The sequence below is a fragment of the Psittacula echo genome, assembly GCF_963264785.1.
Source record: "Psittacula echo genome assembly, chromosome: 3".
Lineage (NCBI taxonomy): Eukaryota > Metazoa > Chordata > Aves > Psittaciformes > Psittacidae > Psittacula > Psittacula echo.
Window position 1 is genome coordinate 127,378,760 of NC_137736.1, and position 21,859 is coordinate 127,400,618.

The following is a 21,859-nucleotide window of genomic DNA, read 5'->3' on the forward strand; positions in this document are numbered from 1 at the left end:
GTCAGGAATCCCCCCCCTATCGCCAGGCCTGCCTCCTGGCCGCCGCCATTGTTGCCATGGCAACTCGCTCCCCGCACTTTTCGCAGCTCTCGCGAGAGCTGAACAGCACGCTGGGAACTGTAGTCCCGGCGTGCCCCACGTGACACGCCTCGCAGCCAATGAGGAGGCGGCAGGGGCGGGCGTTGCTGTTTGAACCGGGCGGCGGCGGCGCCGGGACGGGAGGAGGCGGGGGCACCGGAGGGGGCGGTGTCAGCGGGAGGGGAGGGCCCAACGGGCACGCGGGGGGGGTCAGGGGGTTCCGGTCCGTCCCGTTCCCGTGAGCCCAGCGGTTCCGATGTTAGGCCTCGGCCGCGGCCTGGGCCTCGCGTAGTGCCGGTGCCCTCCCCCGGTGAGGCCTAACGCGGGTGGCCGGGCCCGGTGCTCGCGGGAGGGGCCAAGGAGGAGCCTTCACCCCGGGAACCGCTTCATCGGATGGGCGCCCCCCCACGGCGCTGTCCGGTCGCACTTCATCGGGGCTCGCAACGGCCTCGTCCCTGCGACGGCGCTGCCCGGGCCCGGCCCGGTCTCCGTATCCGGTAGGAGAGCTCCGTGGGTCGGTGTGGCCGAGCCCCGCTCCCGGTGCCCCGCTGCTGTCCCGGGGGGTCCCGCTGCTTCCCACCCGCGGTCCTGCGTTCGTCTCCGTCCCCCCCCGTTCTCCCCCATCCAGTGGCTCCGACCTGGCCCGCGCAGCCGGGACCCGGCTCTGGAGGAGCGGCGCCATCACCGCGTCCCTTCCAGCGCCATGGGGGGCACCCGCGGGTCCGTGTGTGCGGGGGGACCCCGGCACCACCGGCCCGGCACGAGCGCGGGGCCGCGGCCCCTTCCGCGTTCCCGAGTCCATGGCTCCTGCGTTGGGAACGGCCTCGCAGCGGGGAGGGATGGCTCGGGATCAACGGGAGCCTGCACCGGGGACCCCCAGCACCCCCCGGGCTGGCTCTGTCCCTCCCCACCCCGGCCCGGGGCCGGCTCCAGCGCGGGCGCCTTTAACGCGCGCGGTGACGTGGAGGTGGCCCGGGGCCAGGAGGGAGCCGTCACCCGCGGCCCCGCCAGCGACACCGCAACTTTGCCTTTGTGCGCGGCTCATGGCGGCCTGAGCCGCTCCGCTGCTCCCGGTGAGGCCCCGCGGGACCCCCGCGCCGGTACCCAGAGCGCTGCCTCCCGCCATCGGGCTGCGGGGCCTGCGGCGGCCGCGCTCCGTGCGGGGGGGGGGGAGGAGGCGGGAGCGCACCCGGGGAGGGGGGGCCCGGACGGAGCTCCGGGGGCCCCGGTTTCGTAACGCTGCGGGGCCCGGTCCTGGGGCTTTCCCTGCAGCTCCGGTCCCCGCCGGGCGCCGACCCCCGGGTCAGGGATCTCGGGTGGCCCCGAGGGTCGCGGTGGTGCCGCCAGCACGGAGCTGGGATGGGCTCGGGCCATGCCGTGCATCGGCTCCGGGGGACACGGTCCCTGTTTCACCCCGGGGGTCGGGGGGGGTCTGGGGTCCTGGTGGGTGCGGGGGGTGCTGAGGTTGCGCCGTGGGGCTGGGCTGGAGGGAGGGCGGGAGGATCCATCCCAGCGAGGATCCCACAAGCAGCCCGCGCTTCCCGGCTGAGCCGATGGAGGCAGCGGCCGCTCCCTCCTGTTCCTTCCCGGTGTTTGAGTTCCCGGCCCCATGAGGTCCATGGGGATCCCTGTCCCTGCCGTGGCTCCCGCCCGGAGCCGGGGCTGGTCCTGCGCCCTTTGCCGCTTGTTTACAACCGAGCCCTCCCCAAGGCTCAGCCCCCAGCCGCCGACTGCGCTTCCGGCTGCCGCTCATCCCGCACGACCGCGGCTCCTGGCGCCTGCCGCTGCTTTGGGCTTGGAACCGCGCGGGTGTTCCTGAGGGAAGGGGTTTTCCTTGGAATGCTGCTGGTGCCAGCAGCGGTGCCGGTGCTCGGACACGACCGGGATGGGCTGCAGCCCCTTGCCGGGAGCACACACGGGCCCAGGGCAGCCATGGAGGAGCCCGTGGGATGATGTCCCTGGGATTGAAACCTGGGCAAGAGGGACAACAAGGATGGAGCAGGGCTTTACATCCCTCTTCAAAGGGATTATTGCAGAGAGGTTTGGGGTGGGACATGGCAGGAGGAGGAGGAGCCTGAGCAGTGGTTTCCCTTGAGTCCTGCTCTTCTTGATCCCAGTCTCCAGGGCTGAATCCCAGGAGGTGCCAGCTGCACTTCCACAGCAGGAGATGGGATGGGATTGGGAAGCTCTTCCTGTGCGGCTGCCCCATCCCTGGCAGTGTTCAAGGCCAGGTTGGACACAGGGGCTTGGAGCAAGCTGCTCCAGTGGAAGGGGTCCCTGCCCGTGGCAGGGGTTGGAGCTGGGTGAGCTTTAAGGTCCCTTCGAATCCAAACCCCATCCCATGATCCGGCTGTGGCGGGCTCGGCTCCCTGGCGCTGCAGGAGCTGTCATTGCTGTAATGAGTGTGTTGGGTGCTCATTGCTCCTCCCCCGTTGCAGGTCGGGGCAGTGACCTGCGAGCCTGAGGATGCCTCTGCACGGCGCGAGGGCCGCGGCTCTGCTCGCTTGGGTAACGCTCCCCCCCCGCCAGGAACGGGAGGTGCCGGCACCCGGACCGGCACCGGGGAGGGATCGGGGCTGGGGCAGGTCCTGGGGCAGCCGCATCCCAGCTGCTCCCGGGTGGGTGGGTGTTTGCCGGGAAGCCTTGCTCACCGTTCCTGTTGAGCAAGCACAAGTGCTGGGATGCCTTGCTCCGGAGCCGGGACAGCAGGGAATGGTGCTGGCTTCTCCCTTCTGAGCGTCCCATCCCGTCTGTAGGTGAACAGCACAAATGTGTGCTCCGAGCCCCTCCGGGAGCTGTCCCAGCTCCGGGACTGCAGCGTCTTCATCCGGATCATCAACAGAATGTGAGTACGAGGAGCCGGGGGCATCCGGGTGGGATATGGGGGGCACTTTGTGTCCTTTGAGGCTCCCTGTTGCATCAGGTGCTTGGGGAGTGCTTTGTGTCTGTAAGGGCTGCTCAGGTGAGGAAACCCAGGAAGTTTTCCTGAGCTGCAGTGTTGGGATCCTGGGGAAGCTTTGGAAAAGCTCCCACCCTGTGGACCACTGCGGTTCTCTGGGGACATTGGGTGATCCCCAGGATGATACAGGCAGGATGGAGCCTGTTTGCTCCATCCCAGGACCTGAGGTGGCCAAACAGGGATGGGAGGAATGTGTCCGTCAGGAGCCACGTTCCTTGTCCATGAGCAAAACCAATTAGAGCCTGAGCTGTCCTGGGCATGGGAGGGAGAACACAGGGTGCTCCGCTCCGGATGTGTGTCCTGATGGTGCTGGAGGGGAAGAATGGTCCTGAACGGGGGATTGGGCAATCCCAGCACAAACCCAGGCTGGGGGAGATGGGCTCGAGCCTGAGGAGAAGGACTTGGGGCGTTGGGTGAGGAGAAGCTCCCCATGACCCAGCTCCAGTGTGTGCTTGAGCCCGGAACCCCCCCGTGTGCTGGGTGCACCCCCAGAGCGTGAGCAGCAGCTCAGGGAGGGGATCCTGCCCCTCTGCTGTGTGAAGGGGAGACCTGAGAGCAGCTCCAGTGCCTAAAGGGGCTGCAGGAAACCTGGAGAGGGGCTTGGGACAAGGGCCTGTAGGGACAGGCCAAGGGGAATGGCTTGAACCTGCCCGAGGGGAGACTGAGCTGAGCTCTTAGGCAGAAGCTCTTCCCTGTGAGGGTGCTGAGGCGCTGGCCCAGGGTGCCCAGAGAAGCTGTGGCTGCCCCATCCCTGGCAGTGTTCAAGGCCAGGTTGGACACAGGGGCTTGGAGCAAGCTGCTCCAGTGGAAGGGGTCCCTGCCCGTGGCAGGGGTTGGAGCTGGAGGAGCTTTAAGGTGCCTTCATCCCACCCCATCCCCTGATCCGTGCCGTGGAGAGGGCCCGATGGCTCCCCGCGGGTGCTGGCTGCTATAATTACCCGGTGTAACGGGAGCTGCCCGGGGCAGGGCTGTGCTGGGCGGGAGGAAGCAGCCGCCAGCTCCGGTTATATTTAGGTGGCTCTCGTTAATCTCCCGGCTCCCAGCTCGGCAGCAGCGGGCTCCGGCCATGGCTGCTCCTGGGCACATCCCGATAAGCTGAGCGGGCCCCATGGCCCCGCTGGGGAGCTCCCCGGCGCTGGCCCCGCGCTGGGAATCCTGTGGGGATGTGGGAATCCTCTCCCGGTGCTGTCCCCGAGCCAAGCCCAAGCTCTGGGAGTCGGCAACGGTGCCAGAGCAGCACCAGGCTGGGGCAGGGGTGAGGAGCAGCAGGGGGGTGGGAGCTGCTGCAGGCCCTGCCAGCATCCCCCTGCGGTGCCTCCCGCTGCCGGGGCCGCTGCCAGCTCCGTGGCGGCAGAGGAGGAAGCGGCACCGATCCGGCACAGCTGGGGCTGGGCTGGGGGCTGCCTCCATGGCCCCGTGTGCTCAGCCTTGGCTCTGCTCGGGCTGAGCTCCCCACGGTCCCGGCTCTGTCCCAGGCTCCAGAGCGAGGATGCGGAATCGGCGCTGGAGCAGGCGCTGCCGCAGAGGATCAGCTTCATCTGCGCCTTCCTGCAGAGTAAGAGCTTTCACCATCGGCTGTGCCGGTCCCAGCCCCCGGGGCTCTGCTCCTGCATCCCCTTCCCTGAGCTCCTGCCCCACACCGGGTCCTGGCTGCCCTGATCCCCCAGGAAGGGAACTTCCCACTGGGAATCCTCGCCAGCGCACGGGCTTGCTGCAGGAGGAGTGCGGGGGGAAGAGGGCCGGGTGCCGGTGGCGCTGCTCGGAGGCAGCATTCCCAGCCTGCGTCCGGCCTCAAGCTGCTTAAATCCCACTGGAAAACCTTTACCTGAGGGGGGATCTGGGGGCTTGGGAAGTGCCCTGCAGTTTCCCTCAGCCCCTTCTCCTCAGGGACACATCATGGGGTCCCCAGCCCAAGCACAGCACCTCAGGGGTGGTGGCCACGTACCATGGGCAGCGTTCCCAGCGGCCGGGGCTCCGGTGGGAATGGGAATGCTGCTTCCTATTGCAGAGCACTGCAAGCACAAACCAGCCCCGGAGAGCCTGATCCCAGCACAGCAGCTGCTGGAGGGAGAGGAGCTGGCCTTGGCCAAGGTAACCACGGGCACTGGCGCTGGCCGCGGGGTGCTGGTGCTGGGGCCGGGGGGTGACAGGTCCCTGCTCGCTGCAGGTGGCCGTGCTGCTCCTGTACCACGCGTCCATGAGCTGCAGGAGCCCTGCGGACTGGAGCGAGCTCGACTACGAGAGCCAGGTAATTCCCTCTGCATCCCCTGGGAAGTGGAGGTGCCCTTCGGGGGTGCTCCCAGACCTGCCCCTGCTGCTCCAGGACCCCTAAAGGAGGGTGCAGGATGGGTGCTGCGGTGCTCATGGGGCCTCCGGGTTATAAGAACATGGGGTGCCCTGGGGCTGCGGCGGGGGCTGCGGCGGAGCTGCTCACCCCATGGCTCCTCCCGCTGCAGGTGGAGCTGGCAGCAATCCTCAGGTTCGTGCTGGAAAATGAGGAGAGCCTGAGCGAGAACCTGGAGCTGTTCCTGCAGAGGAAGGGTGAGCACTGGCCCCGGCCTGAGCCCCAGCCCCAGCAGCGGGGTGGGACGGGGGAAGTGTCCTCCTGCAATGGCTTTAACCTGCCCGAGGGGAAACTGAGATGAGCTCTTAGGCAGAAGCTCTTCCCTGTGAGGGTGCTGAGGCGCTGGCCCAGGGTGCCCAGAGAAGCTGTGGCTGCCCCATCCCTGGCAGTGCTCAAGGCCAGGTTGGACACAGGGGCTTGGAGCAAGCTGCTCCAGTGGAAGGGGTCCCTGCCCGTGGCAGGGGTTGGGAATGGAGGAGCCTTAGGGTCCCTTCATCCCACCCCATCCAGGATTCCATGGCACTGTGAGTGCTCAGCACTGCTGGCACCTTCCTGCTCAGCTCCATGCCAGCAGCGCCCCTCCAGCACGGATGAGTCTCTTCCAGAACATAAACCCAGTGCAGTTTTCCCTATATTTATGGTTCCAAAGTCCCCCTCCAGCTCCCCTCAGCCCAGGGCTGAGCTGCCTTATTCCCGCTGGGCAATTCCCACCAGGCACAAGCGGAGCCCCTGTGGCAGGTGCTGCCTTCCTGGGCGGGATGTGGGTGCAAGGCAGCCTTGTGGCTTTCTCAGCTGGGTTCATCCAGCCCTGGGGGAATTCTCGCTGCTAAACCCTCCCTCCTGCCATGGCCATGCCAATCCCTCTTCTCACTTGCTCTTTCCAGCCCCGCCATCCTCATCCAGCAGCAGCTCCGAGGAGCATTCCCCGCTGCTCCCCTTCCCACAGAAGCGAGAGGTGCGTTTCCTGGAGCTGCAGAAGGTTGCTTCATCCTCCTCATCCTCCTCCAGCACCAACAAGTACGTGCCCTGGCTCTGGTGGCAATGGGCAGGGTGGGTTGGGACTTGGAGATGCAGCTGAGTGCACAGAGACTTGTCCTGTAGGAATCGGCTCCGGCTTGACCTGGGATGTGCAATGGGCGGGATGAAGCTGGGATGAGCGATGGGATGAAGCTGGGATGTTTGATGGGATGCTCGATGGGATGAAGCTGGGATGTGCGATGGGATGAAGCTGGGATGTGCGATGGGATGAAGCTGGGATGCGCGATGGGATGAAGCTGGGATGCGCGATGGGATGAAGCTGGGATGTGCGATGGGATGAAGCTGGGACGTGCGATGGGATGCGCGATGGGATGAAGCTGGGATGCGCGATGGGATGAAGCTGGGATGCGCGATGGGATGAAGCTGGGACATGCGATGGGATGCGCGATGGGATGAAGCTGGGATGTTCGATGGGATGTTCGATGGGATGAAGCTGGGATGTGCGATGGGATGTTCGATGGGATGAAGCTGGGATGCGCGATGGGATGAAGCTGGGATGCGCGATGGGATGAAGCTGGGATGTGTGATGGGCAGGATGAAGCTGGGCTGGAACTGGCTCCTTTGCGCCTGGCTGATGAGCACAGACCCTGCCCAGAGCTGCTGAGGCCCTTCCCTGCCCTGGGGTGGGACTGGGAGGCCCAGGCTGTGGTTGAAGGGTGCTCTGTGGTGTCCCTCCACAGTGTCCTGCCCGGGGCCCCCTCCTCGCCCATGGGGGACGTCATGCAGACCCCCCAGTTCCAGCTGCGCCGCCTCAAGAAGCAGTTGGCTGCGGAGAGGGAAAACCGGGATGAGCTGGAGGTGGAGCTGGCAGAGAACCGGAAACTCATCACGGAGAAGGGTCAGTCCCTAATGGGACATCCTGAGATCGGGGGGGGCTCTGGGGCTCGGCTGCAGCCCATGCTCAGGTCCATGCTGCCAGGCCCAATGGAGCCCTGCTCATCCGTCTCCCACTGCAGAGGGTTTCCATGCAGTGGCTCCTCACCCATGGGGAGGGACAGACGGACACAGCCCCCCCGGGCACTGGGGGTCAGCAGGGGGTAACGGGCCTGTTCTCTCCTCCCCAGAGGCTCAGATCACCCTGATGCAGCAGCGGATCGACCGCCTGGCCCTGCTCAATGAGAAGCACGCTGCTGACCAGCTGGAGCCCAAGGAGATGGAGGAGCTGAGGGAGAAGAACGAGAGGTGATCCCCTGGGAATGCCCCCTCCTCCTGCCAGGCTGGGCCGGGTCACTCCGGTGTCCCCAGGCTTCTCTGGGCACCCTGAGCCAGCGCCTCAGCACCCTCACAGGGAAGAGCTTCTGCCTAAGAGCTCAGCTCAGTCTCCCCTCTGGCAGGTTCAAGCCATTCCCCTTGGCCTGTCCCTACAGGCCCTTGTCCCAAGCCCCTCTCCAGGTTTTCTGCAGCCCTTTTAGGCACTGGAGCTGCTCTAAGGTCTCCCTGGAACTGTTCTCTAATCCCAGCATGGGAACAGCTCTCTCTGGTGTGGGAAGACCCCATGGGATGTGCTCTGCATCACTGGCAGCCTTTGGGCTGCCACTGGTGCCCCTTCCCCAGCTGCTCACCCCGGTTTGCCTGGGTCTGGCCTGGGCTCTGGCGCTCCTTGCTCCCTGGCGCTGCCACGTCCTGGTCTCTGCCCTGTCCTTGTTTACCTGGGAAGGATGCCCAGGCTCCTGGTCCTTGGTTTGCCCTTTCCCTTTGCAGAGGGGGGGCTGGAGTCCTGCACCTGCCTCTGCCCTTGGTGTGGAGTTGTTGGGCTTTGCCAAAGCACAGACATCTCCCTGCTCCCCTTTTCCATGTGCTAGGATCCAGTTTAGAGCTGGATCTGTGGTTGTTTGGCCCCATGGCACAGCGGTACCGTGGCCCCTCAGTGCCCTGGGCCGTACCCAGCAGCATCAGCCTCGCTGGGGTCCTCACCCTCTCTCCCAACCTCCCCTGCAGCCTCATGGTGCGCTTGCACGAGGCGCTCAGGCAGTGCCAGGACCTGAAGACCGAGAAGGGTCAGATGGACCGGAAGATCAGCCAGCTCTCCGAGGAGAACGGGGACCTCTCCTTCAAGGTGCGGGCTGCTGGGTCCTGCCCTGGGGCTGGGGCTGCGCACAGGGGCTGTGCAGCGCGCTGGGCTCTGCCATGGGGACCTTCACCCAGAGCCTGCCTTGGCTCCAGCTCCTCAGCCAAAGGGCAGGAGGTGCTGCAGGGTACAAGCGGCCCGGGCCTGGGCTCTGTGCGGGTGCTGGCCCAGGGGAGCCGGGCAGTGCTGGGCTCGATCGGACGTTCCTCTGGGGACTGGGGTTTCACCCTTGGCAGCTCCGGGAGATCGGCAGCCACTTGGTGCAGCTGCAGGAGGCCCTGAACGAGCTCTCGGAGGAGCACAACGCGGCCCTGGCCCAGTCCCAGGAGAAGCAGGGGCAGCTGGAGACGGAGCTGCGCGGAGCCCTGCAGGACAAGGTGAGCGCAGCCCGGGGGGTGGCTGCGACACCGCTGCTGTCCTGCAGGCACATCCCATGGGAAGCCTTTCCCTGCTCTGGGCAGGGTTCCCTGTGCCCTGCTGGCCCTGCTGGGGGTGATGGAGCCCTCCTGAGCCTCAGCCCGTGCTCATTCCCATCGCTCCTGTTCCCAGAAATGCTCAGAGGAGAAGATTGAGATCCTGCAAGGGAAGATCTCTCTGCTGGAGGATCAACTGGCCCAGCTGGGGGAGTGCAGCAGCCAGAAGGGAGAGGTGCTGGGGGATGTCCTGAAGGTACGGCTGCGTCCGGAGCCCATCCCTGCCTCCTGCAGCGCTCCCATGGGAAACTGCCGGGAGAAGAGCAGCGTGAATACCGCTTGAGCCTGTGTGTGTTCTGTTCCCTTCCCCTCTTGTCCCTGCAGCTGGAGGAGCTGAAGCAGGAGGTGTCCGCTCTCACCAGTAAAGGTGCTGAGCTCCAGGCCACGGTGCTGCGGCTGGAGGAGGAGAAGCAGCAGCAGGAAGCAGCCCTGCAATCCCAGCGGGGCCTCTGGGAGGAGGAGAAGCAGCAGCTTGGCAGCCTGGTGAGCAGCCTGCAGGATTCCCTCGCGGAGAGCCAGCGGCGCCAGGAGGAGCTGGAGCAGGAGCTGCGGGAGCGGGAGGCCGGCAGCGCCCGGCACGAGCAGAGCCTGCAGCAGCTGCAGCACCTGCAGGAGGCCAACGCTTCCCTGAGCACCCAGCTCCAGGCCATGGCACAGGCCCAGGATTCCAACCAGGCCGCCTGGGATGGGGAGAGGGCGGAGCTGAGCCGCCGGATCCGGGAGCTGGAAGGCAGGATGGTGGAGCTGGGCCCCCAGCAGGCCCAGCTGCAGGAGCTGGAGGCCCGGCTCAAGGAGAGCCAGCAGCGCCTGGCCGAGAGGGAGAGGCTGGCGCGGGAGAACAGCCGCCTGCAGGAGCAGCTCCTCTTCCTGGAGGAATCCCTGCGCAACACTGAGGGCATCCTGGAGGATGAGAAGAGGAGGGCGGCCGAGAGCCTGGAGGGCAGCCTGGCCCGGATCGCCGAGCTGGAGGCGGAGAGGCAGCGCCTGCAGCAGGAGCCGCCCAGGAGCCAGGAGAAGCCCATGGAGACGTCTCCCGCTGCCCGCCGGGAGGACGAGGAGCGCGGGAAGCTGGAGCAGGAGCTGCAGGCGCTGGGCAGGGAGCTGCGGGCCCGGCAGGAGGAGGTGGCCGCGCTGCAGGCCCAGGCGCAGCGCCTGGGCACCGAGCACCAGGAGCGCGTGGCCGCCCTCCAGGCCGACCTGGCCAGCACCCGCGCATGGGCCAAGGAGAAGGAGGGTGAGGAGCAGCGGCTGAGGGCCGAGGTGTGCTCCCTGCGTGAGCAGGCGACGGCGGCGGAGCAGGCGGCGGTGCAGCACCGGGCCGAGGCGCAGCGGGCGGCCGAGGCGCTGGACGGGGCCTCGCAGGAGCTGTCCCGGGAGCAGCTCCGCTGCAAGGAGCTGGAAGGAGCCGTGGAGCGGCTGCGGGGCGCGGAGGCCGAGCTGTGCCGGGCGGCGGCGGGCGGGCGGCAGCGGGAGCAGGAGGCGGAGGCCGAGGCGCAGCGGCTGCGCGGGGAGGGCTCGGTGCTGCGCGCCCGGCTCGAGGAGGCGCTGCGGGAGCACCGGCGGGAGCTGGGCAGCCGCGACGAGGAGGCCGCGCGCCTGCGGCAGGAGCTGGAGCGGGGCCGGGCCGAGAGCGGGGCCGAGCGCGCCCGCAAGGCAGAGCTGGAGGCGCAGCTGCAGAACAGCCTCAACGAGCAGCGCGTGGAGCGGGCCCGGCACCGCGAGGAGCTGGCGCGGGTGCGGGAGCTGCTGCAGGAGCAACAGGGGCTGCTGGAGGAGCTGCGCCGGGACAAGGCCTCGTGCGCCGAGGAGCTGCGGGAGCTGCAGGACATGGTCAGCAGGCTCCGAGGGGAGCTCGCCACCACCGCAGCGGGGGACAAAGAGCTGCAGGGTCCCGCAGAGGCCGCCCGGAGCCGGGCTGTGGATGGGGACAGCGCCGCGGGCGCCAAAGGCTCAGAGAGGGAGCAGGAGCCGAGCTGGGCCCGTTCCCCGGAGGCGCTGGTGGAGGCGCGGGCGCTGCGCGTGCAGGTGGAGGAGCTGGAGCAGCGCTGCAGGGAGCAGCGGGAGAGCGCGGCCGCGGTGCGCACGGAGCTGGAGGCCTCGCGCAGGGAAGGGGCTCAGCACAGGGAGAAGGCATCGGAGCTGCAGAAGCTGCTGGAAGCGGCGAGGGCGGCGCAGGCGCTGCAGGACGGGAGCGCGGAGGCGCTGCGCAAGGAGCTGCAGGAGAAGAGCCGGGAGCTGCTGCAGAGCCGGGGCACCATCGCGGCCCACGAGAAGGAGCTGGCGTCCCTGCGTGCCGCAGCGCAGGACAGGGGCCGGGCGGAGGAGGGCTGGAAGGAGCAGCTCTCGCAGTGCGTGCAGGAGCTGGAGAGGAAGAGCGGCCTCATCGGGAGCCTGGAGCACGAGGTGTCCATCCTGCACCGGCAGGTGACCGAGAAGGAAGGGGAGAGCAAGGAGCTGAAGCGCCTGGTCCTGGCCGAGTCGGAGAAGAGCAAGAAGCTGGAGGAGAGGCTGCGGGTGCTGCAGACAGAGATGGCCACGGCGGCCTCGCGCGCGGCCGAGCGCTGCTCGCTCATGAAGGTGGAGGTGCAGCGCTGCCAGGAGGAGATGGACAAGCAGCGCGCGGCCATCGAGGCGCTCAAGCGGGAGCGGCAGAGCCAGAGCGAGCGCGAGGAGGAGCTGCACCAGGAGCTGAAGGGCTGCCAGGACGAGCGCCTGCAGCAGGAGCAGCTCGTGGCCGCGCTGCAGCAGGAGCTGGGCGCCGCGCAGGGCCTGGCCGCGGAGCTGCCGCCGCTCAAGCTCCTGTGCCAGCAGCTGCAGGCGGAGCGCGGCGCCCTGGAGAGCCAGCACCGGCAGGAGCTGGAGCAGCGCGGCAAGGCCCTGGGCGCCCTGCAGGCAGAGCTGGCGGCGCTGCGGGAGCGCGCGGCGGAGCAGGACCGCGCCGGGCAGCGGCTGCAGGCGGAGCTGGGGCAGGCGCAGGAGCGGCACGGGCGGGAGCTGGAGCGGCTCCGAGCCGCATCCGAGGAGCTGGTGGCCGGGAGCCGGCGGGAGGCGCAGGAGGCGGCGCGGAAGCTGGAGGCCGTGGGCAAGGAGCAGGAGAGCAGCAGAGCGGCGGCGCTGGAGGAGAGGAGGAAGCTGCTGGAGGAGAGGCAGAGGCTGGCGGCGCAGGTAAGGGGCTCCTGCGCATCCCTGCATCCCTGTCTCCTGCCTCTCCCGGGGCCTGGGGCTGGGACACGCTCCCCATGGTCACTGCGCTTTGTGCCCGCAGGTGGAGCAGCTGGAGGCGGTTCGGAAGGACCAAGCCAAGCAGGTAACGTGGGTGATGGTGCACGGCTTAGGCTGCTTCCCAGCGGCATTCCCTGTCCCCACGTGCTGCGCTTGTGGTGCAGGCGCAGCTCCATATCTTTGCCTTCATCCCAAACCTGCTGCCTGCAGCTCAGCACCTCCCAGTGTGAGCCTTAGGGAGCCATTGCTCCTGTGATACCTCCTCAGGAGGTGGGATTTAGGGGGAGCCAGGATATCCCATTCCTCCCATACATCCCTTTCCCTCCATCTTTAACCATGGTCCAGCTGCTTGCCCAGCTGGTGGGAATGGCTGGAGACAGGAGGAGGCCAGATGTGGCCAGAGGTGCGATGCCTCACAGCAGCACCGACCTCAGCGGTGCTGTGAGGTTGGCTCTTGGAAGCAGCGTTGGAAAAGTCCCATTTTCCCCACAATCCCAGCACAAGTGGCCCCACAGAGGCCTTGTGGCTGGGACCCAGAGGGGGGAATCTTGTGCCTGGAGCTGGTTTAACCCAAGGCATTCCCCCAGGTGGAGGAGCTCAATAAGAAGCTGACTCAGCACGAGAAGACAGCACGGAGCCAGCAGCAGAGAGTGAAGGTGAGTGGAGAGCAAAGGCCTGGGGCTGAGCTCTGCGCTGGGCAGAGTGGGGGCTCGGGGGGGTCTCTGAGCCCGGGTCCTCGCTGCCTGCAGGCACTGGAGGGGGAGCTGCAGTCGGAGGCCACGCGCCAGCAGGAGAGGGTGGCAGAGCTGCAGGAGCAGCTCGCGCAGAAGGAGCAGGCGGCCGAGCACTACAAAGGCCAAGTATGGTCCCATCCCCATCCATCGCCATCCATCCCCATCCCGGTCCATGCGAAGGCTGATGGGTTTCCCTCCTCACCCTCCTAGATGGAGAAGGCAAAAACTCACTACGATGCGAAGAAGCAGCAGAACCAGGAGCTGGTGGAGAAGCTGAAGGCCATGGAGCAGCTCCAGAAGGAGAACACAGAGCTGCGGGCTGAGTCGGAGCGGTTGGCCAAGGAGCTGCAGCAGAGTGTGTTGCAGGCCAAGGAGTCGGAGCTCAGCTGCAGGAACCTCACCAGCCAGGTCCACAGCCTGGAGGCTCAGGTAGGGGCAGCACAGAGGGGCTTCTCCCTCCTTCCTTCTTCTCCCTCCTTCCTTCTTCTCCCTCCTTCCTTCTTCTCCCTCCTTCCTTCTTCTCCCTCCTTCCTTCTTCTCCCTCCTTCCTTCTTCTCCCTCCTTCCTTCTTCTCCCTCCTTCCTTCTTCTCCCTCCATCCTTCTTCTCCCTCCTTCCTTCTTCTCCCTCCTTCCTTCTTCTCCCTCCTTCCTTCTTCTCCCTCCTTCCTTCTTCTCCCTCCTTCCTTCTTCTCCCTCCTTCCTTCTTCTCCCTCCTTCCTTCTTCTCCCTCCTTCCTTCTTCTCCCTCCTTCCTTCTTCTCCCTCCTTCCTACTTCTCCCTTCTTCCTTCTCCCTTCTTCCTTCTCCCTTCTTCCTTCTCCCTTCTTCCTTCTCCCTCCTTCCTTTTCCCTCCTTCCTCCTTCTGCCTCCTTCCTTCTTCTCCCTCCTTCCTTCTTCTCCCTCCTTCCTTCTTCTCCCTCCTTCCTTCTTCTCCCTCCTTCCTTCTTCTCCCTCCTTCCTTCTTCTCCCTCCTTCCTTCTTCTCCCTCCTTCCTTCTTCTCCCTCCTTCCTTCTTCTCCCTCCTTCCTTCTTCTCCCTCCTTCCTTCTTCTCCCTCCTTCCTACTTCTCCCTCCTTCCTACTTCTCCCTTCTTCCTTCTCCCTTCTTCCTTCTCCCTTCTTCCTTCTCCCTTCTTCCTTCTCCCTTCTTCCTTCTCCCTCCTTCCTTTTCCCTCCTTCCTCCTTCTGCCTCCTTCCTTCCTCCTTCTGCCTCCTTCCTTCCTCCTTCTGCCTCCTTCCTTCCTCCTTCTGCCTCCTTCCTTCCTCCTTCTCCCTCCTTCCTTCCTCCTTCTCCCTCCTTCCTTCCTCCTTCTCCCCTCTTCCTTCTCCCTTCTTCCTTCTCCCCCCATTGCCGTCTCCCTCGGAGGATGCATCCCTCTCTGCTTCCCATCCAGGTGGAATTTGCCAACCAGCAGCTCCGGGAGCTCGGCAAGATCCAGGTGCCCAAGGACACGCTGAAGGGCCAGGAGCTGTTCCGCCAGAACCCCGCCGACATCAGCACCGACAGCCTGGACCTCAGCCTCGAGGAAGCGCGGTCGCTCCACACCAACAGGTACCGGCACCGCGCCTCGGTGGAGCCCACCCTGGCCACCAGCGCCAGGAGCCGGTGTCGGCACTCCCGGTGTCCCCCTGACCCGTGCCTTGTCCCGCAGGAAGGCCGCGCGCTCCCGCTCGGAGGACTCGGTGGTGGCTGCGGCCACGGAGGAGACGCCGGCGTCGCGGCGGCTCCCGCGCAAGGTGGAGTCCCTGGAGAGCCTTTACTTCACGCCCCTGCCCAGCCGCACGCGGGCCCAGCACCGCTCCAGCACCGGCTCCTGCGGGGACCTCTCGCTCGACTCCGGCTGCCAGACCCGCTCCGCGCGGCGCCGCACCACCATCAGCATCACCATGACCAAAGTGAGCCGGACTTGGGGTCAGCGCAACCCGGCTTCAGTGAACACTGGAGCACGGAGCCCTCGTGTGCTGGGTGCACCTGCAGAGCGTGAGCAGCAGCGCAGGGAGGGGATCCTGCCCCTCTGCTGTGTGAAGGGGGGACCTGAGAGCAGCTCCAGTGCCTAAAGGGGCTGCAGGAAACCTGGAGAGGGGCTTGGGACAAGGGCCTGTAGGGACAGGCCAAGGGGAATGGCTTGAACCTGCCAGAGGGGAGACTGAGCTGAGCTCTTAGGCAGAAGCTCTTCCCTGTGAGGGTGCTGAGGCGCTGGCCCAGGGTGCCCAGAGAAGCTGTGGCTGCCCCATCCCTGGCAGTGCTCAAGGCCAGGTTGGACACAGGGGCTTGGAGCAAGCTGCTCCAGTGGAAGGGGTCCCTGCCTGTGGCAGGGGTTGGAGCTGGAGGAGTTTTCAGCTCCCTGCGTCCCAGCCCATCCCGTGCTCTCCCCCACAGAACCAAGCCAAGCCCGAGGAACCGGACAGCGCTGACGTCTCCTTCTGCAGCCTCCCCACGGCTCAGCCCAGCGCCGCCCCGGCCCGGAGCCGCCTGCGCTCGGGCTCCTCGCGCTCCCTCGCCAGTTTCCCATCCCAGGAGTCCCTGCTGCCCCCGGACACCTCCTCCCCGCAGGACCCCCCGGGCCACGCCGCGCTCCTGGGGCTCCCCGGCTACCGCCCGGTCACCCGCAGCTCCCTGCGGAGCATGCAGGGGGGCAGCAGCTCCAGCCTCGGTGCGTGGCTCTGGGGGGGGGCGGGGAAGGCTCTGCCTTCACTTGGGGCGCGTGGAACCCCCCCTTTGACCCTGCCTTGCTCCGTGTTTAGGCCGCAGCAGCCTCTACCTTGGCACGTGCCAGGATGAGCCCGAGCAGTTGGAAGACTGGAACCGCATCGCGGAGCTGCAGCAGCGCAACCGCGCCTGCCCGCCCCACCTCAAGACCTGCTACCCCCTCGAGAGCAGGGTACGGCGCGCGGGGGCAGCCGTGGGGCACGCGGGGCAGGGGGGCCTTGATAACACCTCCCTTGTACCCCCCCAGTCCTCCAACTCGCTGGCGACCATCACGGACGAGGAGATGAAGATGGGGGACCCGCAGGAGACGCTGCGCCGTGCCAGCATGCAGCCCTCGCAGGGCCCCCCCGCCCGGCGCAGCACCCTCAGCACAGCCTGGCCCGGCATCACCACCCGCCAGCAGCGCAAGAGAGCCTCCGATGAGTCCCACCAGGGCCCTGACACCCCCGAGGTGAGCACAGAGGGGTCAGAGAGCATAGAACTTGAGAGAGAATGGAGCCATAAAACATGAAACATAGAACAGGGAGCCATAGATCATGAAACATAGAGCATAAAACATGAGACATAGATCACGAAACATAGAACATAGAGCATAGAACATGGAGCCATAGAACCATATAACAGAGCATAGAACATAAGAGCCGTAGAACATAGGACCCAGGCGGGTGGGGAAGGACCTTTGAGATCACCCAGTGCAACCGCTCCCCAGCACTGCCAAGGCCACCCCTGACCCATGGCTCTGAGGGCCTCGGCTGCACAGGTTGAGAACATGCAGAGCACCCGTGCTGGATGCTGGAGAGGGGCTTTGGACAAGGGCCTGTAGGGCCAGGCCAAGGGGAATGGCTTGAACCTGCCCGAGGGGAGACTGAGATGAGCTCTTAGGCAGAAGCTCTTCCCTGTGAGGGTGCTGAGGCGCTGGCCCAGGGTGCCCAGAGAAGCTGTGGCTGCCCCATCCCTGGCAGTGTTCAAGGCCAGGTTGGACACAGGGGCTTGGAGCAAGCTGCTCCAGTGGAAGGGGTCCCTGCCCGTGGCAGGGGTTGGAGCTGGAGGAGCTTTAAGGTCCCTTCACCCCAAACCACTCCGGGGTTCTCGGTGTTCCCCAGGATGTCTCTGGATGGGCTCAGGCGCAGGGAACGGTGCTGGAGCATCCCTGGGGCAGGAGCCAGCTCCAGGCTCTGCTCCCTCTCCCGGTGCCATCCCCCCTTTCCCCCCTGTTCCCGCAGTCCAAGAAGCCCACCACGTGCTTCCCGCGGGCCCAGACCCCGCAGCGCCGCAGCGCCCAGCTCCGCCGCAGCACCCAGCCGGCGCCCGCCAAGCCGGTGAGAGCAGCACCAGCAGCAGCAGTGCTGGGGGGGCGGTAATGAGGGGTGACCCCCCTGTACCCCCCCCGCTCACTGTGCCCCCCTCCGCAGGCCGAGAGGCGCCAGTCCCTGGCCTTCAGCATCCTCAACACCCCCAAGAAGCTGGGGAGCAGCCTCCTGCGCCGCGCGGCCGCCCGCAAAGCCACCCCCAAGGGCTCCCCCCGCGCCGGCGCCCGCCGCTCACCCCGCATCGCCACCGCCAAGTCCCCCAAGGGCAAGGTAAGGACCTGACCCCCCCATCACCCCCTGCTCCCCCCATCCCTGCCATGGGGGCTGTTCCCCATCATCGATGCCCCCCCTTTGCTCTGTTCCTTCCAGGCCAGTCGTCAACAGCTCAAGGACACCAAATTCTGAGCCTTGTCCTTGTGTCCCCCCCCCGAGGCTCCAGCGGCCCCGGGGGGGTGATGGGACAACGGGGGCCACCTTCCCCTTGTATCATCACCCCTCTGGGGCTGCCACCCTGCTCCTCCCTGCACCCAGGCTGGGTGCTGACCCCCAGCTCTGCCTGCACCCACAGGCAGGAGCCCCCCTGCCCCCTCAGGACCCCCCCTGCCTTGGGCACCGGGGGGGGGGCAGAAAGGGGCATTTTTAAGGTATTTCTACTTGTAAATAAATTGTATTTTTCTCCTGCAGCGCTGGGGGGGGCTTGGTTCCTCTCCGGGCCCTGCTTTAGGGTCCAGGGGGCTCAGGGACCCCAAGGGGGGGTTCCCCATCCTCCTCTTCACCAATGCCACCACTCACCCGTGGAGCAGCCACAATTCACTTCCCTCTCTCCTTTATTCTTCTCCACTTAAAACCCCCCAACCCTTGGGGTGCTCCCCATGCTCCCCCCACACCAGCCTCCAGATCACTTCATGGGGATGCTGAGCTCCTTCCCTGCCCCACATCCTGCCCGTGCTGCTCTCAGCCCCCAGCAGCTCCAGCCCCATGGACAGATCCGTGCTCCCCATCCTCACAGCCCCCCGTGGCTGGGGGCTGAGGCCGCGCTGCCCCCCGGCTCCCCGCAGGTGCTGGCGTGGTGCTGAACCTCCGCTGTGCTGCAGGGCCGGGCGCAGATGGGGCAGGGCACCCAGGGGGGCTCTGTCCCCGCAGGAGGGGGGGCTCCATCAGCATCCTCCCCGCAGCCCGCGGCGTGCGTGGGGAGCAGCTCCAGGCTGAAGCGCGCTGGGGGCACAGGAGGTGACAGGGTTGGACCAGTGACCCCCAGCGGGGCCTGGGCTGTGCCTCCAGCCCCACGGCCGCGCTCCCACCGCTATGGACGCACACACACTGTGCTGAGCCCCTTCGGTGGGTCCCATTCCCTGCCCCACATCCCTGCTCATGCAGAGGCAGGTCCAGGCCTGAGGTCACCCCTGCTGGGCACCCACCGGAGCAGATGGGGCAGACGCCCGTCTCCCTGTCCCCTTTGCTGTCCCCTCTCCTGCTGTGCCCTGCTCGCTGCCTGCGGGCTCGGGGCCGTGCTCCTGCCCTGGAGGGGCCTGGCAGGGACCTGCAGGAACAGGGAGAAGCTCAGAGCTCGTTCCCCCACGTCCTGCCCCCCCCCGGGGAGCAGGGAACCAGCCCCAGCCAAGGCTGGGATCCAGGGACAGAGTGAGGAGGTGGCTGGGAAAGACTTGGAGCAGGGAATGAGGAGGAGGATGAAGGGGCACCTGCTGGGAGCTCCCTCCCTGCTGTCCCAGGGGGCTCTCGGGGGGACACCTTGTGCAGAGCCTGGCAACAGGAGATGGAGACGCGTTAATCCCAGCCTGCACCCAACAGAGCCACACCCGGAACCCCACCAGCGGTGTTCACAGGCAGGAAAGCACCCATAGGATACAACTGATGATCCCTGAGGGATCCCTGTGCTGGAGCATCACCATGGATCAGCATCGTGCTGGAGCCCCTCACACGGACCACGGGAGGCTTGGGGTGAGCCAGGGATGCACCAGCAGGAGGGTGATGTGCCCAGAGCCAGGCAAGTGCACCCCTGTGGGCATGGGGAGCATCTGGGATCCCCGTGGCCTTGTCCATGGGATCCCTCCAGGCATGGGCAGAGCCCTCAGCAGGACAAGATCCCTTTGGGAGGGTGAATACCAGGGACGGGATCGGGGGAGACCTGGAGAGGTGGGAACCTGCTGGAGCTCAGTGCGGCCAAGGGTGGGTGCCCCTGGCTGGGGCGCTCCCTGCGCTGCACCCAGCACAGCCCCAGCTCACCGGGTGCTGGGCTTCCTCCTGCATCCCGATCCCGCAGCTCCGGGTCCGCCCTGGTGCTGGTTCTGGACCTCAGCGCCCGGCTCCGTGCCACCGACAGCAGCATCCGCGCGGGGCGGCTGAGGCAGGAGGGTTCCAGCTGGGCCAGGAGCCTCTTCAGCCTCAGCTCCTCCTCTTCCTCCTCCCTGCGGCTCCTGGGCATGAGGAGAGCAGGGGCTTGGACCTCGGGGTGCCCCAGCCGCGGCTGCGCAGGGAGAGGATGGGATGGACCAGACCAGGCCCATGGCAGGGAACAGAACTGGGGCGATCTCAAGGTCCTTTCTGACCCAAACCATTCCGTGGCTCCACTTACGAGAGTGGTGTTGGAAGGAGAGCCCGGGACAAGGCAGGGCTGGAGCTCTGAGTGCTGTCCATGGGCTTGGAACCCTCCTGCGGGACAAGGGACTGATGCAGGGAGTTGGGACAGGAGCTGCATGGGCGGCAGCAGGGGCGGAGGAGCCCATCACCGCTGCCTGCGGGCAGGGCTGGGGCACCCACCGGGCGCTGTGGGTCCAGGGGCGTGCGCACGCGGATGAAGGAGAGCCCGAACTGGCTGTGCCTGCCGAAGGGCTGGCGGAGCGTGAGGCGCAGCCGGTCCCACCTCTGCCCCAGCGCCGGCTCCAGGAAGTCGGCTGCGGGGATGGGATGGGACGGGATGGGATGGGGGACTGGGACATCGCATGTCCAGGACCAGGAGGCAGGGGCAGGGCTGGCACAGTCTCTGCTCCCCGTTCCCTCTGTTCCCATCCCTTCCGCTCTTCCCTATGGATCCGGCCGTTACCTTCCTTGAACATGCGGACGCCGCAGCGGTTCTGCTCCAGCCTGGCCTCGGCCGCGCTCATCAGCGCCACGCTGGGTACCAAGGGCAGGTAGGGCCGGTCCCGCGGCCACCACGAGCGCCCCACCTCGAGCTGCAGGAAGGCGCAGCCGCAGTTCCCTGGGATGACACCGGGATGGAGGCAGGGCTCGGAGCGCCCGGCTCCATCCCTGCGGGCTCCGGGCACGCACCAACGTCCACGTATCCGATGGGAAGGGCGCGCTCCAGCTGCAGCTCCACGCAGAGCTGCCGGCTGCGGTCCTGCGGGCAGCACAGCCAGGGCCGGGGGGCGTCCGCACGGAGCAGGTTCTCCACCGGGAACTTGGGGTCCTGCTGGGAGGGCAGAGCTGTGGGGGCAGAGCCGAGATCCCAGCCGGGAGCCCGGTGGCTTGGGAGGCAATGGGAGAGGAGGAATCGTGTCTGATCCCTGCCCCTGATGTGATCCCTGCCCCTGGTGTGATCCCTGCCCCTGATGTGATCCCTGCCCCTGGTGTGATCCCTGCCCTTGGTGTGATCCCTGCCCTTGGTGTGATCCCTGCCCCTGGTGTGATCCCTGCCCTTGGTGTGATCCCTGCCCCTGATGTGATCCCTGCCCCTGGTGTGATCCCTGCCCCTGATGTGATCCCTGCCCCTGGTGTGATCCCTGCCCCTGATGTGATCCCTGCCCCTGATGTGATCCCTGCCCCTGGTGTGATCCCTGCCCCTGGTGTGATCCCTGCCCTTGGTGTGATCCCTGCCCCTGGTGTGATCCCTGCCCTTGGTGTGATCCCTGCCCCTGATGTGATCCCTGCCCTTGGTGTGATCCCTGCCCCTGGTGTGATCCCTGCCCCTGATGTGATCCCTGCCCTTGGTGTGATCCCTGCCCCTGGTGTGATCCCTGCCATGCAGAACCATGGAATGGTTTGGGATGAAGGGACCTTAAAGCTCCTCCAGCTCCAGCCCCTGCCACGGGCAGGGACCCCTTCCACTGGAGCAGCTTGCTCCAAGCCCCTGTGTCTTGAACACTGCCAGGGATGGGATGAGCCCAGCACACACTATGGATCATGGGCAGCTCCTTGCTGCTGCTCCCACCATTCCCTGTGGAATTCCCAGTACATCCCACACCAGATCCCTCCACCTTCAGAACCCTCAGCAGCAGCCCCGGGCAATCGAGGCCTTTCCCAACCTCCCCCCATAGGAAACCCCTGGGACCTGTGAGGAGAAGGACACCACGAAGCTGATTTTGACCGGAGCCATCCGGGATCTCCTGGAGCTTCCTTCCCTGCAGAGCCTGGGGGATAGGGGCAGGGCTGTGGAGGTATCCAGCAATTCCAATGGGAACGGAGGTATCTAGTAATCCTAATGGGAACGGAGGTATCCAGTAATCCCAATGGGAACGGAGGTATCCAGTAATCCTAATGGGAACGGAGGTATCCAGTAATCCCAATGGGAACGGAGGTATCCAGCAATCCCAATGGGAACGGAGGTATCCAGCAATCCCAATGGGAACGGAGGTATCCAGAATTCCCCATGGGAACAGCAGGGCTCCTGCCCCCCAGGGATCCCATTGGGGCTCCCCATAGCCCCCAGCCCCATCCCACTGCCCCCAGCTCCCCTCGGCCCCCCCGGGTGTCCCCAGACCCACATCCCCCAGACCCATTTCGCCACCCCATCAACCCCAGCCCTGCCCCACACCCCCCCTTTACCCCCTTAGTGCCGCCCCGCCCGCAGCTCCGCACCCCATTCACCCCCATGGACCCCAGCCCTGCCCCACAGCCCCGCCCCGCTCCCGCCACCTCTTGAATCTCCCGCGCAAACCGCGTCACCCCCGGCCCCGCGGCGGTTCCC

The 21,859-nt window shown here is 66.5% G+C and overlaps 2 protein-coding genes across 5 annotated transcripts; one reads left to right on the forward strand and one right to left on the reverse strand.

The window, feature by feature from the left end:
* Window positions 1-267: 267 nt before the first annotated feature.
* On the forward strand, window positions 268-17,618 carry NUMA1 (nuclear mitotic apparatus protein 1). 4 transcript variants are annotated; one of them, XM_080614446.1, is made up of 26 exons: window positions 268-575; window positions 2,517-2,586; window positions 2,835-2,923; window positions 4,513-4,592; window positions 5,046-5,128; window positions 5,205-5,285; window positions 5,494-5,578; window positions 6,266-6,398; window positions 7,100-7,257; window positions 7,484-7,601; window positions 8,358-8,475; window positions 8,724-8,864; window positions 9,037-9,156; window positions 9,285-12,125; window positions 12,226-12,267; window positions 12,770-12,838; window positions 12,932-13,042; window positions 13,127-13,345; window positions 14,310-14,467; window positions 14,568-14,811; window positions 15,296-15,569; window positions 15,661-15,797; window positions 15,873-16,076; window positions 16,849-16,944; window positions 17,038-17,205; window positions 17,305-17,618. In XM_080614446.1, exons 2-26 carry the CDS (start codon window positions 2,545-2,547, stop codon window positions 17,338-17,340), a joined length of 5,847 nt encoding a protein of 1,948 aa, XP_080470572.1. In that variant the 5' UTR covers window positions 268-575; window positions 2,517-2,544; the 3' UTR covers window positions 17,341-17,618. The 4 variants fall into 4 exon arrangements, with proteins under 4 accessions (XP_080470572.1, XP_080470574.1, XP_080470575.1 ...); XM_080614447.1 differs by lacking the exon at window positions 268-575 and adding an exon at window positions 935-1,151; XM_080614448.1 differs by lacking the exon at window positions 16,849-16,944.
* Window positions 17,619-17,938: 320 nt separating this feature from the next.
* XNDC1N (XRCC1 N-terminal domain containing 1, N-terminal like) lies at window positions 17,939-21,584 on the reverse strand (the record flags this gene model as incomplete). Its single annotated transcript, XM_080613591.1, has 9 exons — window positions 21,224-21,584; window positions 20,224-20,362; window positions 19,997-20,152; window positions 19,714-19,847; window positions 19,529-19,605; window positions 19,180-19,370; window positions 18,636-18,696; window positions 18,354-18,475; window positions 17,939-18,150 (listed from the first exon to the last, which is right to left on the reverse strand). The coding sequence occupies exons 1-9, from the start codon at window positions 21,266-21,268 to the stop codon at window positions 17,939-17,941; spliced, it is 1,137 nt and encodes a 378-aa protein (XP_080469717.1). The 5' UTR covers window positions 21,269-21,584.
* Window positions 21,585-21,859: the final 275 nt, after the last annotated feature.